Source organism: Pinus tabuliformis, chromosome 2_2 (assembly GCF_031772625.1).
Source record: "Pinus tabuliformis cultivar Carrire ecotype Pingquan chromosome 2_2, CPIR1, whole genome shotgun sequence".
NCBI classification, from domain to species: Eukaryota; Viridiplantae; Streptophyta; class Pinopsida; order Pinales; family Pinaceae; genus Pinus; species Pinus tabuliformis.
The window spans coordinates 1,316,293,234-1,316,309,749 of NC_142300.1; the positions used below are offsets into that span (position 1 = coordinate 1,316,293,234).

At 36.8% G+C, this 16,516-nt stretch overlaps 1 protein-coding gene across 1 annotated transcript; it reads left to right on the forward strand.

The window, feature by feature from the left end:
- Positions 1-673: 673 nt before the first annotated feature.
- On the forward strand, positions 674-3,294 carry LOC149198378 (UDP-glycosyltransferase 86A2-like). Its single transcript, XM_089404135.1, has 2 exons — positions 674-1,196; positions 2,195-3,294. The coding sequence occupies exons 1-2, from the start codon at positions 692-694 to the stop codon at positions 3,202-3,204; spliced, it is 1,515 nt and encodes a 504-aa protein (XP_089260261.1). The 5' UTR covers positions 674-691; the 3' UTR covers positions 3,205-3,294.
- Positions 3,295-16,516: the final 13,222 nt, after the last annotated feature.

Below are 16,516 nucleotides of genomic sequence, written 5' to 3' on the forward strand. Positions count from 1 at the left end.
TTTAATTTTATATAAAATTAAATTTTATCTGTTGTAATTAAGATTTTAAAATGAAAAGGAGAAATTAAAGATAGATCCATAAATAGAGGTTAGATTATCTAAAATAAATTGAAGTTAAACCAAATTTTATATAGTAAATAATTTTAATGACAAACTAATTTTAATCACAATAATATATAAAATATGTTTAAGTATTTAGTCGCAACTCAATTGGCAAGAATTTTGTGAAAGCTGAAATATTATGTAACAAACCCTGACTTCCTTATATCTACCGAAATTAATTGCAAAGCCAATTACATTTTAGACATCCCTGACCTCAACACAGTCTAGTCATGATCTAGTCTAGTCATGAGAAAGAAAAAAACACACTAAAAATTAATAATGGAGATGCTCTGTAGAAGAGCAAATGCATGGAGTAAAACAAAGCCGTGCCAAATCGTGCTTCTGCTCTTCATTTGCTTATGACATCTCGACAAGAACCGTGCACTAGAGGACGAGATTCCAAATTGTGGTTTGCTCTCCATTTGCGTAAGCCATGACATCATTAACGTCGAGAACCTTGCGTTAACGTTGGGTTAAGCATTCCATCCAAATGATGTTTAAGATTTTGACACAGACTTCTCCCCTAACCCTTACTCAAGCACCCTCCTTAATATTTAGCCGGGGAGAGAATTGTTAGCTGTTGCTCACTATGGCTCCCCATGTTTTGGTTATACCATATCCAATTCAGAGCCACATAAATCCGCTGATACGACTCTCTGAGATGCTTTCTTCCAAAGGCATTCTGGTCACCTTTATGAACACCGAATCCAATCATTCCAAGATGATGAAAGCCCGCACTTATCACGATGGGATTTCACTTGGTTCGAATTCAAACATTCGTTTCGCGCAGGTTTCCGACGGTCTACCGCTGGATTTTAACCTTGGGGCCAATCCTTGGGAATTCGACCGATGTGTAATGAACGAAATGAGAGACTCTGCGGAAAATCTGATACAAAGCCACATCGATACAGAAACTGGCAAGCCCCTGTTCTCGTGTATCATCGGTAGCTGCTTTCTTACTTGGACGTTTCGTGTAGCCAAGAAATTTGAGCTCCCTTTCGTCGCATTCTGGCCGCAGTCTCTGAGTGTGTATACCATCTATAGACATCTCTCCCTAATCATTTCCAAGGGTCACTTTCCGCCCAAAAAAGAAGGTGCACCTCTTTTCCGTGCTGAATTAAATTAAAAATTGGGATTAGATGGAATTGTAGAGTACTATCATGAGAGTGTGATATATTTTAGAGATTCTAAAATATTTTTAAAATCTGCTATGAAATAAGGATTTTTTTATTATTATTATTGATTGATTGATTTTATTGACTTTTACAAGGCTAAACAACCTAAAGGACCACGAGGATAATAGTTCTAGTTTATTTTCATACCTTTTTGGATGTTGAATCTTTTATTATGAATTTTGTTTAGAAGGAATTTTGATCAGGAAATTAGCAATTTGCTTGAATTTGCTTGATTTTATGGTAGTGAAATAGATGGTGCATGTTGTTAATTTTTAAATTGTTTTTATACTAAATATTAATATTCTAGTAAGTTGCATATTTCATGACAAAATGTCATTTTGTCTCTCACACCCTTATTGCAGAATATGCAAGTTCTATCTTCCCAACTTCTTTGAGTGCCCTCCACCTACCAGTCTCACATCGAAGGTAGTGATATGATCAGGTCCTCAGTTGTGCAACTAACAACCTTGCTTTTCCTTTAATAGCCGCCCTTAAATATGTTTTCTCACCATTGCCACAAGCTAGCATCCTTATGTCTATTACAAATTCTAAAAATATTTCTGAATCTCACATTGAGAAAAAGACCAATGAAATTCTAAGATATTCCTGAAATCTGCAAAAATAAAATTAAACTCTCTGATACATATATTTTTTTAGCCACAGTGTAATCGGTCCACATAGTTGTTCAATATTTTCCAATCACTAAATTTTTTATTTCTTTAGAACATTCATGCAGTTTCTTACTCTATTTATTCAACTACTTCTTGTTTTGCTCCATCCATGTTTTCTTCATACTGTTTCAGTCCACCACAGCTATATTAAGCCACCATTAATTATTCATGTTTTCAGCGTTCTTTGACCCATCCAACGGATCATTACCTACTTCAACTGAAAGAATAATGTCTTTCTTTTTACAGACCCCAAGGACATGATTGACTACATTCCGGGTCTTCCTCCACTGCAGCCCGAAGATCTGCCATCAGATATCCAGGCGGGAGACACGTCTAATGTACTCTATCAACGTGTTGCGGAGCAGCTCCCTTTACTAGAGGAGACAGAGTGGATTATTGGAAACACAGTCTACGAACTCGAAAAAGAAGCGAGCGATGCAGTTCGAGAAACAGCAGCTCCCATCAACTCACTCGGTCCGTTACTTCCATCAGTTTACCTTGAAGCCGAGTGCAAGGATAAGGAGATTTCAGTGAACCCCACATCATTAAGTTTGTGGGCTGAAACGGATTGTTCGCAGTGGCTGGATTCAAAGGCCAGATCGTCCGTTCTCTACGTTTCCTTCGGAAGCGTGGTTCGCATGTCCGAAACTCAAGTGGAAGAGATAGCGATGGGTTTATTGGAAAGTGGGCAGACTTTCCTGTGGGTGGTCCGTCCTGGTATGTTAAATTCTGATAAGGAAACAAACGATCATGTCAGCGTTCTGCCAGAGGGTTTTCAGGAGAAAACGAAAAATCAAGCTCTGGTGGTTCCTTGGTCTACTCAATTATCAGTTTTATCTCATCCTTCCGTCGGCGGTTTTTTCACTCATGGGGGGTGGAATTCAACCATGGAGAGCTTGAGTTTGGGGGTTCCCATGTTGGTTTTGCCACAGGGAATTGATCAATACACCAATAGAATGCTCGTGGTTAACCAACTGAAGGTTGGATTAAAGTTAGAGACGTGTAGGGATGATGGAGTGATTGAGCGAGGAGAGATTGCAAGAGCTGCCAAATTTCTGCTGGGAAGCACAGAAGGGGAAGAGATGAGGAGAAAGAGTCGAGAAATAAGAGAAACAATACGGCAAGCAGCGAGTGAAGGAGGGTCCTCGTGGCGTAGCATGAAACGTTTTGTGGATTATATTGCGATCGCTAGCAACCAACGAGCTGCATCAGAAATGGGACCAGTGTCTAACACGACAGAAGCTGACAAACTTTAGTAAATTTGCTTATTTGTATTTCTTAAAATTATATTTCTATTTCCATAGTGAAATTTACGGTTTTGTAGAAACAACAAAGCAACGGAGAACGGAATTTTCAAAATGTTTGATTTCTTTTTAAATGTATCCTTTATCTAGGTAAACTTGTTTAAATTTTAAGCATAAATGCTTCGATCATTAATTAGGATTTGAGTTCCTATTTCAGTCATAATTATCACTGGAATTTGATTTTTTATTTGAGTATATTATTTTAAAAGATTTATAATGCTGTATAAAAATTAGTGTAATTATATAAATTAAATATAAATGTTGTAGTTATATAAATTAAATAGTTTGTAAATGTTGATAGTTATATATAACTATTAAAATATTTTTAAATAGATGTTTATGTGGGTAGAGTAAAGAAGGAGATCATTTTGGAGAATAAAGATAATATTAAAAATATTATAACTTCTAAATTTAAGGATAAGTTGTGGGATGATAAACAGTGGGAGGGAAAAAGTAAGCTAAGCAGCCAATCTTGAAGTTAAACATTGTCAAGATAAGAACTAATTTTCATGAGCTTCAAAGTGAAATCCATGATTGGTCAATTTCCAAAACACCTTGGGACTAAAGAATCAATGGATTGAAGATGAAAAGCACTTTCTCTTGGATTACCTTCAGCAAAATTATGGTGATCTAGTAAGGCTTCTCTCCCTTCTTTTCGAGCAGAGAAATAAAATATTAAAAAACCTCAATTAATCTCTTACTAAAGAAACTCAATTAATCTCTTACTTCCTTAAAGTCGCATACACTCTATTGGTCTTAGCCGACATTCATCAACATCTTTTGGATCCATCCCATCAATATCTTCGTTGTGGACACTTCGGACCAATCAATGTAGTTCATCTTCAAGATGAATAGATGAAGAAACTCTAATCCAACAAAAAGAATAAATAGAGAGGAACCTTAAAAATTAAAAGATAAACTCAAAAACCATAAAAAATCTAACCGTTGATAAAATAGAATATTTAAAAATAAATAATAATAATTAAAAAGATATAAATTATAAAAAAAATAATAGAATTAAATTAAATATATAATAATAAATAATAATAATAATAATAATTATAAAGATATAAATTATAAAAAAAAAAAATATTAGAATTAAATTAAATATATGATAAGTGTAATATAAAAATTTTATATATAATAATATTTCTGAATTCATGCATGTGTGATCCATATTACATTAAGAAGAGTATCTTCGATAGAAATTACATAGGAGAAAATTTTTCTTACACCTATGGAACCAGCTAGTGTGGTTCATCATCAGGGCCATATGAAGATATAGATCATGGCACAAGCTTAAATAGAGGGCCATGTAGAGACCAAAAGATCATATAATGGCTAGTTTATGAAAATTAATATTTTAATAATGATTATTAAGATCAAATAATATTCCTATAACAACCCCGGATGCGGGTGTCTGATGGAAAGGATGGCAGGCACGTGGTCGGTCACATGGGCAAGTGTCCGAACACGCCTGCTACGGGGTGGTGTACAAAGAAAGCGAGCTGGTCTCGCACAAAGCTTTTAAGGCGAGACATTAATTCCTCAACCAGACTCCCGGTTAACTGTGCCATGGCGCACCATATCCGTTGCTCTCCTGCTGCTCCAGCGTTCATTTCTGCTGCCCCAGTCTCTTGGGTCACGGTGGTCTGTGTAAAGCAGAGCTTCTCCCTCAGCGTGGCAGCGTTAAATTCCTTTCCAGGTTCATTCGCTCCACCTCGGGGCCTTGCAATGCCGCAAGAACGGCTCAGGATGATAAGTAGGCGAGGAGGCTCCAGGGGTCGCGCCATCTCGCAGCGGTCAACCTCCCCGACGCGCTCTTTCACGGAGGTGCAGGATTCTGGGCGAAGCAGTCCCCCTGTCACAAGATCTGGTAGTGGCAGAGGTCGAGGGCGTGGTAGACGGAATAATTGTGAGCATGAGGCACACCCCACGGTCCGCTATCGAATCCCCTGCACTCTTGCTCATTCTACCTTTATTGTTTCAGTCACAATTGAGAAATGTGAAGATCCCAGAGGCCAGGTAGACGCTCCTCCGGAAATGCTGGCCGTCCAGAGAAGGGCGACTCCAATGGACAGTCAGCATCCAGTCTTAGGAAGCTCCTCGATGGCGAATCAAGCTGTCTCTGCAGGTCCAAGCGAGCCAGTGCAGAGAGAACCAACAGGCTCGGTGGCTCTGCATTCAGATTCGGAGGACTCTTTACAATTTGGTTGCAGAGTCGTTGAGGAACCATACACCACTGATGATGATTGATCTATCCCGGTTCTCCGCTAAAGGAAGCTTCAGCAGCAGGAATACTACTCTGTTTTGTTTCTTGACTCATGCCAGTGTCGGGTCTCTGTCTTAAATCTTGTTCTGCAACATGTAGGATGCAATGTTGTCTTTGTTTAGCCTCGTTTCGGGTACTTTACTGTCTCTGTTCAGCTATGTATATGTGTCGGGTCTTATAAGAGGCCATATCAAAAATGGAGGTCCTCTGAGAACTAAAAAAGTGAATACTTGTGCAAATTGCCAACCTCTTGGCAAGACCTTCAAGGCCAAGGCCTTGCTGTAATTTTTGCTCTTTTTGTATAATAATAGAAGTAGACAGATTTAGAAAAAAAAAATATTCCTATAAGAACTAATATAATGGCTAGTTTAATAATAATAATAGTAAATAAATAAATAAGTAGGGGAAAAAACCTGATTATTGAGTCAAAATTCTATAATAAAAATAATAATTAAAGGAGACTAAAATTAAAACAAAGCAACCAAAAGGGAGGGTAAAATTATTTTAATAATAATGATAATTTTACCCTCACTTTTGATTGCATAGTTTTAATTTTAGTCACCTTTAATTATTACTTTTGTTATAGGATCTTGACTCATTAATTAGGTCTTTACTCCTATTTATTTATTTATTTGTTTTATTTTATTATATATATATTTTTTGATTATGTTCCTTGTATTTGATTGCTTGGATTGTTTGTTTCTCGATCTTTCTTAATTAATATTATTATTAATATTATTATAAACTATAATATTATTATTCTTAAACTAGTTGTTATAAAAATATTATTTGATCTTAATAATCATTATTAAACTATTTCTAAAAAAAATCTTCTTAATATAATAATATTATTAATATTAATATTCATTTTATATTAATATTATAAGAGTTAAAAAAAATTACTAATATAAAATTTAATAAAAATAATAATATTATTATATAAAATAAAAATAAAAATAAATTAATTAATTAAAAAAAAAAAAATTATAACAGTGTTCTCTTTACACTTATCATATATTTAATTTAATTCTAATAATTTTTTTTTAATTTATTTTTTTAATTATTATTTATTATTATTAAAATATTTTATTCTATTATATTAATGGTTGGATTTTATATTGTTTTTTTTTAATAGTTATTTTTTTACTTTTAATCTTACTCAGTTTTTAGGGTTTTTCTCTATTTCTCATAATGGTTTTTTTTACTTTTGATCTTACTTAGTTCTTAGGGTTTTTCTCTATTTCTCATAATGGTTATTTCTTTTGGCTTTTGATCTTACTCTTTCCTTCTTAAGGTTTTTTTCTCTGTACTTCCTATAGTTGATTAGATTTTCTTCATCTATTTGGTAGGTTGGAAACATTTGCAACAAAAATATTGATTTGATGGATCCCAAGATATATTATCAAAATACTTAGTTTATTATATAGTTCACATCATCAAAATTTAAAGTCATAAAAATCAACTAAATTTTATTACTATTATTATGATTAAAATGATATATATATATTACACGAAACAAGATTCTTTGACTATGGACATTAATCTCTCACTTTACGAATACCATATGCCAAAAAAACCATAACTCAGTTCATATGGCTCTTGTCCACATGCCCTTTTTTTTAATTAATTAATTAATTAAAAGAATAGAAAGGGTATAACTACTTTTTAGATAAATCTTAGTGCTTTTTAAATTAAAAGAAAAATATAATTAACAATTAAATTAAAATTTTAAAAATCATATTTGAAAATAGACAAAAATATATATATATATATATAATAATTTTTTTTATATTACTTTATATGTGATATAATTTTACATTTTTATATTGCTTTTCATTATTTTATAATATATGTCTTATAATTTTACTTTTTTATATTACTTTATATATAATATAATTTTATATTTTTATATTGCTTTCCATTGAGAGAAGTAAAAAGCCTTGAATAAACCAAAGTTAAACAATTATAGTTATGAAGTCTCAAGCTAGCCTTATAGAATAAAAACTTAATAAAAATGGGTTATGTTTAAAAATAAAAAATAAAAGAGGGACTAAAAGGAGTTACCATTCATGTCAACAACTACATTATAGTAGTAGTAATTATACTTTTTTATATTACTTTATATGTGATATAATTTTATATTGCTTTTCATTGAGAGGAGTGAAAAGCCTTGAATAAACCAAAGTTAAACAATTATTGTTATGAAGTCTCAAGCTAGGGTTATAGAATAAAAACTGAATAAAAATGGGTTATTTTTAAAAATAAAAAATAAAAGAGCGACTAAAAAGAGTTACCATTCATGTTAACAACTACATTATAGTAATAGTAATTTTACTTTTTTATATTACTTTATATGTGATATAATTTTATATTTTTATATTGCTTTCCATTGAGAGGAGTAAAAAACCAAAGTTAAACAACTATCGTTATGAATTCTCAAGCTAGCGTTATAGAATAAAAACTTAATAAAAATGGGTTATGTTTAAAAATAAAAAATAAAAAAGGAACTAAAAGGAGTTACCATTTATGTCAACAACTACTATATAAAAATGGGTTATGTTTAAAAATAAAAAATAAAAAACTAACTAAAAGGAGTTACCATTCATGTCAACAATTACATTATAGTAGTAGTAATTTTAATTTTTTTATTACTTTATTGTAGGAATTTACAAGGTAAGTTCCTCAGACAGAACACCAAAGGACACCGCTCACAACCAGATGGCAGATCAATACACCAGTATTTTTGACGTGGTTAAAACCCTCAAAGAGGGAAACAGTCCACGGTCTGAGCCAACGCGGCCACTTCAGGCAATTTATTAATAAAAGAATGAAAATTTACATATGTTTCTCTCATGCATGGATTACCCTACAAATGACCCTCCATGCGCTTTAAATAGAAATCATGGACCAATCGGGTGTCAAGCCACGGATCAAGTGTCAGTAATACCGGGGAGAGAATGAACCGTCGGATTGTAAGTTACAAAATGTACAACGGTAAAGAAACACACTTTACCTAACTCTATACTAGACCAAGTTGTACTTAACTATTTCCTATGTGTCGGAATATCCTAACATCCCCCCTTAAGAACAACTTGGGATAGGATTGAAGGATTTACAAATATGACACAATAGGAGAAGGAAGGAGGCACTAGAGCCTATCCCCCCTTAGTGACAACTTCCTGAACTCCAACCATAAATCGAAGTTTAGTGAACTTCGCCTCTGTGAGAGCCTTTGTGAAGATGTCTGCAACTTGATCATCTGTTGAACAATATTGCACTTCAAGAACATGGTCGTGAATGAGCTTTCTGATGAAGTGCATGTGCAGTTCAATGTGTTTGTTGCGCTGATGTTGGACTAGATCTTTGCATAGCTGAATGGCACTTTGATTATCACACCAAAGTGTAGTCGGATGCTGCTGCTCAAAGCCAAACTCTGACAGGATCTGACGAAGCCACAAGGCTTCCTTACTAGCTTCTACGGCACCACGATACTCTGCTTCTGCTGATGAAAGAGAAATGGCACCTTGTTTCTTGCAAGCCCATGTAATAGGTCCTGAACCAAGAGTGAACACATAACCGGCAGTAGACTTCCGATCATCAGGGTCACCAGCCCAATCGGAACCAGTGAAACCAACCAATAGAGGAGATGCTTCGGCACTGTAATGAATCCCAAACTGAACTGTACCTCGAACATAACGAAGTATTCTTTTAGCTGCTTTCCAATGACTTTCATAGGGGTTTTGCATGAACCGAGCAACAAGGCCAACAACAAAGGAAAGGTCAGGACGAGTATGGGTTAGATACAAAAGTTTTCCTACAAGTTGACGGTATAAGGTAGCATCAACTTCAGGAGAAGTACAAGTGACTGAAAGTTTGACTCCAGAATGAAAGGGAGAAGGGGCTGGCTTACAGTCTTCCATGTGAAAATGGCATAGAATATCACAGGCATACTTGGACTGGGAAAGAGAAATACCCTCCTTGGATTGCAAGACTTGAAGACCGAGAAAATAGTGTAAGTGTCCTAAGTCTGTCATTTCAAATTTCCTTTTAAGGCTAGACTTCACATGGTTTATAAGGTTGGGATCACTACCAGTAAGGATAAGATCATCAACATAAAGAACAAGGATGATAAGAGAGTTGCCCACTTTCTTGGTGTAGACAGTATTGTCAGAATGACACCTAGAAAAGCCAGATTCTAAAAGAAAGCTATCCATTTTGGCATACCAAGCCCGAGGAGCTTGCTTGAGACCATAAAGGGATTTCTTAAGTCGACATACAAGGCTGGAGTCTGTTTGTATGAAGCCAATGGGTTGTTCCATATAGATTTCTTCATGCAAGTCCCCATGCAAGAAGGCAGATTTAACATCCATCTGATGGACTTCCCATTTGAAAGAGGCAGCAAGGGAAAGAACAAGGCGGATAGAGTTCATTTTGGCAACAGGGGAGAAGGTTTCAGTGTAGTCAATGCCTTCAAAGTGAAAAACCTTTAGCAACAAGACGAGCTTTATGTTTATCAATTTTCCCATCTGGTCCATACTTGGTTCTGTAAACCCATTTGCATCTAACAAGTTTTCGTCCCTTTGGTAGAGGAACAAGATCCCATGTATCATTTGCCAATAATGAATGATATTCTTCATTCATAGCTGCTTCCCAATCTGGATGGCCTGAAGCTTCTGCAAAGGTGTCAGGATCATAATTTACTGGAGCTTGAGCCAGTAAAGAAGAGGCTCTCTCGAACTGAGAACATGTGCGTCGCTGATCTGTAGGATCACCGGCAAGATCACCTGCTGCATCTCGAGTAGCACGAACCCATTTTGGAAGCTCAAGAGCTGAAGGAGGATCCTGAGATGGTGGGGGAGGATTGTCATCCTCACTTTCATCATCTGAAGAAGAAATGTTTCCAAAGGTAGAAGAGATAGGGAGAGGTGGCACATCCGCCGGACTAGGCTCGCAGGCCGATATATTTTCATCAAATTTTACATCTCTTCTAATGATAACATTTTTGGACTTAAATGGAATAAGTCTATAGCCTTTGACATCTTCAGAATATCCAACAAAAGTACATTTTTCACTCTTAGGTTCTAAAGCTTTATGCTTTTCATCTGGAACATGGGCCCACGCTTCACTTCCAAAAACACGAAAGTGACTTACATCTGGTTTGATTGAGCTCCATGCTTCTTCTGGAGTGATATTCTTTAAAGCCTTAGTACGAGTGCGATTTATTATGTAATTTGCACAGTTAATTGCTTCTGCCCAAAAACTAAGACCAAGTCCTTTAGATTGTAGCATACAATTAGCCATTTCCTTTAAGGTGCGATTCTTCCTTTCAGCTACACCATTTTGTTGTGGAGTATATGGAACAGTATGTTGCATTTGAATTCCATTCTCAGTGCAATAGTTGATGAATGTGTTTTTAACATATTCTCCGCCATTATCAGATCTTAACTTAAGAATTTGATGTCCAGATTGTTTTTCAACAAAGGCCCTTAAGGCCAAAAAAGTGTTAAATACTTCACTCTTGAGTTTTAAGAAGTATACCCAAGTGCGTCTGGAGAAATCATCAATGAAAGTTAAGAAATACTTGCAGCCAGAGAATGACACAACTGGAAGTGGACCACATAAATCACTATGCACAAGCTGTAAAGGGGCTGAGGCGTGCCAAGAGGCACGTTTTTCAAAACTGTCCCGATGATGTTTTCCGAGTACACATCCGGAACAAACACCATCTCTGCAAGATACCATAGGAAGACCTGTCACCATATTTTCTTTACATAGATGCTGAAGGGAGCGATAGTTTAAGTGACCAAATCGCTCATGCCAAAGTTTGCTCACTTCATCGTTATGAGCAACAAATACTGAGGGAAGATTTGATGACCCAAAGTTGTGAAACTTATACAACCTTGTAGAATCATCAACAATGCCAGTAGCTAAAATCTGTCTAGGATCTCTTAGGTCCTTAATTACAACATCGTGAGGTGAAAATTCAACGATTTTACCTTCACCTGAATGAGTTATCTGATATACAGATAGAAGGTTGCAGGATAAGATTGGAACACATAATACATCATTAAACTGACCATTGTCTAGATGAACAGTTCCAGTCCCTACAACATTAAGAGATCTATCATCACCAACATATATATTTTTGGTGTTACAATCATTTAAAGAAGAAAACATGGCTTTGTTTTTGGCCATGTGATAAGAAGCTCCAGAATCAATGAGCCACTCATGAGAATGAGAAGAAGAAGATACATTTAATGCATAGCCAGACCGAGATGCTTGACAACCACATGCAGAAAGTGCCATTCCTGAAGATGAAGTTGAAGTTGAAGATTGCCCCAAATGGATGTTATGCTTCTTCATTGCTGCTTCCAAGGCTTCCATCTTCTTAAAGCATTTTGATTCTAAGTGGCCATCTCGATTACAAAAATTGCAATGTCTATCAGTCTTCTTCCCTTTGTTTTTATTTGTCTTATCATTTTGTTGAAATGATTTTTCATTTTGGGGCTGAAATTGCTTAGGACCCTTGTTTGTTTTAGGACCATTCTTTTTAGGATATGACTTCTTAGGATTCTTTGAATTTGGTTGCTGCTGGGCGGCTAACGCTTTCTTGGAAGAGTTTCCAAGATTAAGAAGACCAAGGTGTAAGAGTTTTTCTTGTTCTCTTATTAAAGAATCACAAAAAGAGTCAAAGGAAGGGGACTTGTAGTCTGTTCCTTGAGAAATGAAGGCTTCTCTTGTAGAATGGAAGGTGGAAACAAACACAGAGTAGGCTGGTCCCAACTTTGTAAGAATGGAATAGATAAGGTTACTATCTTCTTTCTTAACTTTAACACCTTCCAAGAGATATCTAAGGGTCTTGAACTTGGACAAGAAATCTTCAATACAAGAAAAATTATTAGGGTCCAATGTAAGCAACTCATTTTCAAGTTGATGGGCTCTAAGTTCATTTTTAATCCCAAAAACTTTATTGATTTGTTTCATTGCTTCATCGAGAGTATCAAGTTCTGCAATATGGAATCTAAGATCTGGAGAAATAGACATCCCTATCAATCCACGTGCTTGATCTTGCCTATTTTCCCATTTAGCAGCCTTATCTTCATCCTTCGGTTTCTTTTCTTGGCCTGAGGCTATTCTGTAGAGACCTTTACTTCTAAGTAAATCCTCAATGTAGGCCAACCATTGGAAGTAGTTGGTGCTGTCAAGGGTAACTTGGTATTGACTTTCCATTTCAACGGAAACTGAAGCTAAAGATGCTGAAAATAAGTGTTCCAATGGATAGATCTCGAAAAATTAGGCTGGTTTAAAAAAAACGGCTCTGAAAACGGCTTCCGGATGAAGAAGTTATGGCTTTTTGAAAAAAAGTTGTTGAAGTTGCCGACGAGGTGCGGGAATGTGCGGAAATGAAAAAGTCCGCCCCCACAAAATGGAGACTTGAACCCAAGACCTCTACTCTCTTAGAATAGCTTTGAACCAATTGAGCTATACAAAAAATTTGAGAGAGAGAGAGGGGGGGGGGGGGGGGGGTTGATGCTTTGGGTTGCGTGCTTGCTTTGAGAAGGCTCTTTTTCCCTACAAAACAAAAAACACAAAACCCAACACGGACATGCAAAGAAAACGAACCTTACGGCTCGAAGTTAGCTTTAGCCGAAAAACTAAATATTTTCAAAAATGAACCTTGCGGCTCAAAGTTAGCTTTGGCCAGAAACTAAATATTTTCCTCAATGTTTCTGATTTTCCGAGATCACCCTAAGGCGCAGGGAAAAGAGCATACGCATGAGAAAAATCCTTCCTTTCTGTTTCTGATTTGCCCAGATCGCACAGAGTTGCAGGGCAAAGAGCATACACAGAAATGAAAGGTATAGATCCAGTAATAAAAAAGCTAAATAAACCGAAACCGAAATAAACAGAGAGAAAATAACAGTAAACTGCAAATAAACACTGTATACCTCCAGATCTTAAAAATGACGCAGCTAGGGCTACCGGAAACCTTTTCGCGTGAAACGAAAGGGGTTCCTCACTGGAACAGATGCTCCCAACACAACAGAGTAGTCCTCTCGGCCCGAAAGCAGTTAGAAACAGCAGATCTAGGAAATAGCAGTCGGATGCAGTTCTACCGGCTTCAGATTTGGATCACCAACGGACGCGGCCCTCAAATAGCTCTGATACCATGTAGGAATTTACAAGGTAAGTTCCTCAGACAGAACACCAAAGGACACCGCTCACAACCAGATCGCAGATCAATACACCAGTATTTTTGACGTGGTTAAAACCCTCAAAGAGGGAAACAGTCCACGGCCTGAGCCAACGCGGCCACTTCAGGCAATTTATTAATAAAAGAATGAAAATTTACATATGTTTCTCTCATGCACGGATTACCCTACAAATGACCCTCCATGCGCTTTAAATAGAAATCATGGACCAATCGGGTGTCAAGCCACGGATCAAGTGTCGGTAATACCGAGGAGAGAATGAACCGTCGGATCACTACATATCGTGACCGTCGGATTGTAAGTTACAAAATGTACAACGGTAAAGAAACACACTTTACCTAACTCTATACCTAACTCTATACTAGACCAAGTTGTACTTAACTATTTCCTATGTGTCGGAATATCCTAACATCCCCCCTTAAGAACAACTTGGGATAGGATTGAAGGATTTACAAATATGACACAATAGGAGAAGGAAGGAGGCACTAGAGCCTATCCCCCCTTAGTGACAACTTCCTGAACTCCAACCATAAATCGAAGTTTAGTGAACTTCGCCTCTGTGAGAGCCTTTGTGAAGATGTCTGCAACTTGATCATCTGTTGAACAATATTGCACTTCAAGAACATGGTCATGAATGAGCTTTCTGATGAAGTGCATGTGCAGTTCAATGTGTTTGTTGCGCTTATGTTGGACTAGATCTTTGCATAGCTGAATGGAACTTTGATTATCACACCAAAGTGTAGTCGGATGCTGCTGCTCAAAGCCAAACTCTGACAGGATCTGACGAAGCCACAAGGCTTCCTTACTAGCTTCTACGACACCATGATACTCTGCTTCTGCTGATGAAAGAGAAATGGCACCTTATTTCTTGCAAGCCCATGTAATAGGTCCTGAACCAAGAGTGAACACATAACCGGCAGTAGACTTCCGATCATCAGGGTCACCAGCCCAATCAGAATCAGTGAAACCAACCAATAGAGGAGATGCTTCGGCACTGTAATGAATCCCAAACTGAACTGTACCTCGAACATAACGAAGTATTCTTTTAGCTGCTTTCCAATGACTTTCACAGGGGTTTTGCATGAACCGAGCAACAAGGCCAACAGCAAAGGAAAGGTCAGGACGAGTATGGGTTAGATACAAAAGTTTTCCTACAAGTTGACGGTATAAGGTAGCATCAACTTCAGGAGAAGTACAAGTGACTGAAAGTTTGACTCTAGACTGAAAGGGAGAAGGGGTTGGCTTACAGTCTTCCATGTGAAAATGGCATAGAATATCACAGGCATACTTGGACTGGGAAAGAGAAATACCCTCCTTGGATTGCAAGACTTGAAGACCGAGAAAATAGTGTAAGCATCCTAAGTCTGTCATTTCAAATTTCCTTTTAAGGCTAGACTTCACATGGTTTATAAGGTTGGGATCACTACCAGTAAGGATAAGATCATCAACATAAAGAACAAGGATGATAAGAGAGTTGCCCACTTTCTTGGTGTAGACAGTATTGTCAGAATGACACCTAGAAAAGCCAGATTCTAAAAGAAAGCTATCCATTTTGGCATACCAAGCCCGAGGAGCTTGCTTGAGACCATAAAGGGATTTCTTAAGTCGACATACAAGGCTGGAGTCTGTTTGTATGAAGCCAATGGGTTGTTCCATATCGATTTCTTCATGCAAGTCCCCATGCAAGAAGGCAGATTTAACATCCATCTGATGGACTTCCCATTTGAAAGAGGCAGCAAGGCAAAGAACAAGGCGGATAGAGTTCATTTTTGCAACAGGGGAGAAGGTTTCAGTGTAGTCAATGCCTTCAACCTGTGAAAAACCTTTAGCAACAAGACGAGCTTTATGTTGATCAATTTTCCCATCTGGTCCATACTTGGTTCTGTAAACCCATTTGCATCTAACAAGTTTTCGTCCCTTTGGTAGAGGAACAAGATCCCATGTATCATTTGCTAATAATGAATGATATTCTTCATTCATAGCTGCTTCCCAATCTGGATGGCCTGAAGCTTCTGCAAAGGTGTCAGGATCATAATTTACTGGAGCTTGAGCCAGTAAAGAAGAGGCTCTCTCGAACTGAGAACGTGTGTGTCGCTGATCTGTAGGATCACCGGCAAGATCACCTGCTGCATCTCGAGTAGCACGAACCCATTTTGGAAGCTCAGGAGCTGAAGGAGGATCCTGAGATGGTGGGGGAGGATTGTCATCCTCACTTTCATCATCTGAAGAAGAAATGTTTTCAAAGGTAGAAGAGATAGGGAGAGGTCGCACATCCGCCGGACTAGGCTCGCAAGCCGATATATTTTCATCAAATTTTACATCTCTTCTAATGATAACATTTTTGGACTTAAATGGAATAAGTCTATAGCCTTTGACATCTTCAGAATATCCAACAAAAGTACATTTTTCACTCTTAGGTTCTAAAGCTTTATGCTTTTCATCTGGAATATGGGCCCACGCTTCAAGCTTACAAGTACCTCTCCCACTTCCAAATCTTAAATATTCCCAAGATATTATGATTAACAAATTGCGGAATTAATAATGTGCTTGAAGATAGGTGTATGCTTGTGTTTATTTTTAACTGTTCAGCACTTTAAATTCAATTGTTTATGTTGTTATGTAGATACATGTGACAGTAAATAATGTAGCAATAAAACAAACACATAGAACAATAATATAATATGGAGTTCACCCAAAACTCTTGGGCTACGTCTCCTTGAGCTCTAGTCAACTCGACTAGGCTCTCTGGGATTATGGCAAAGTCCTTTTACAAGCTCCA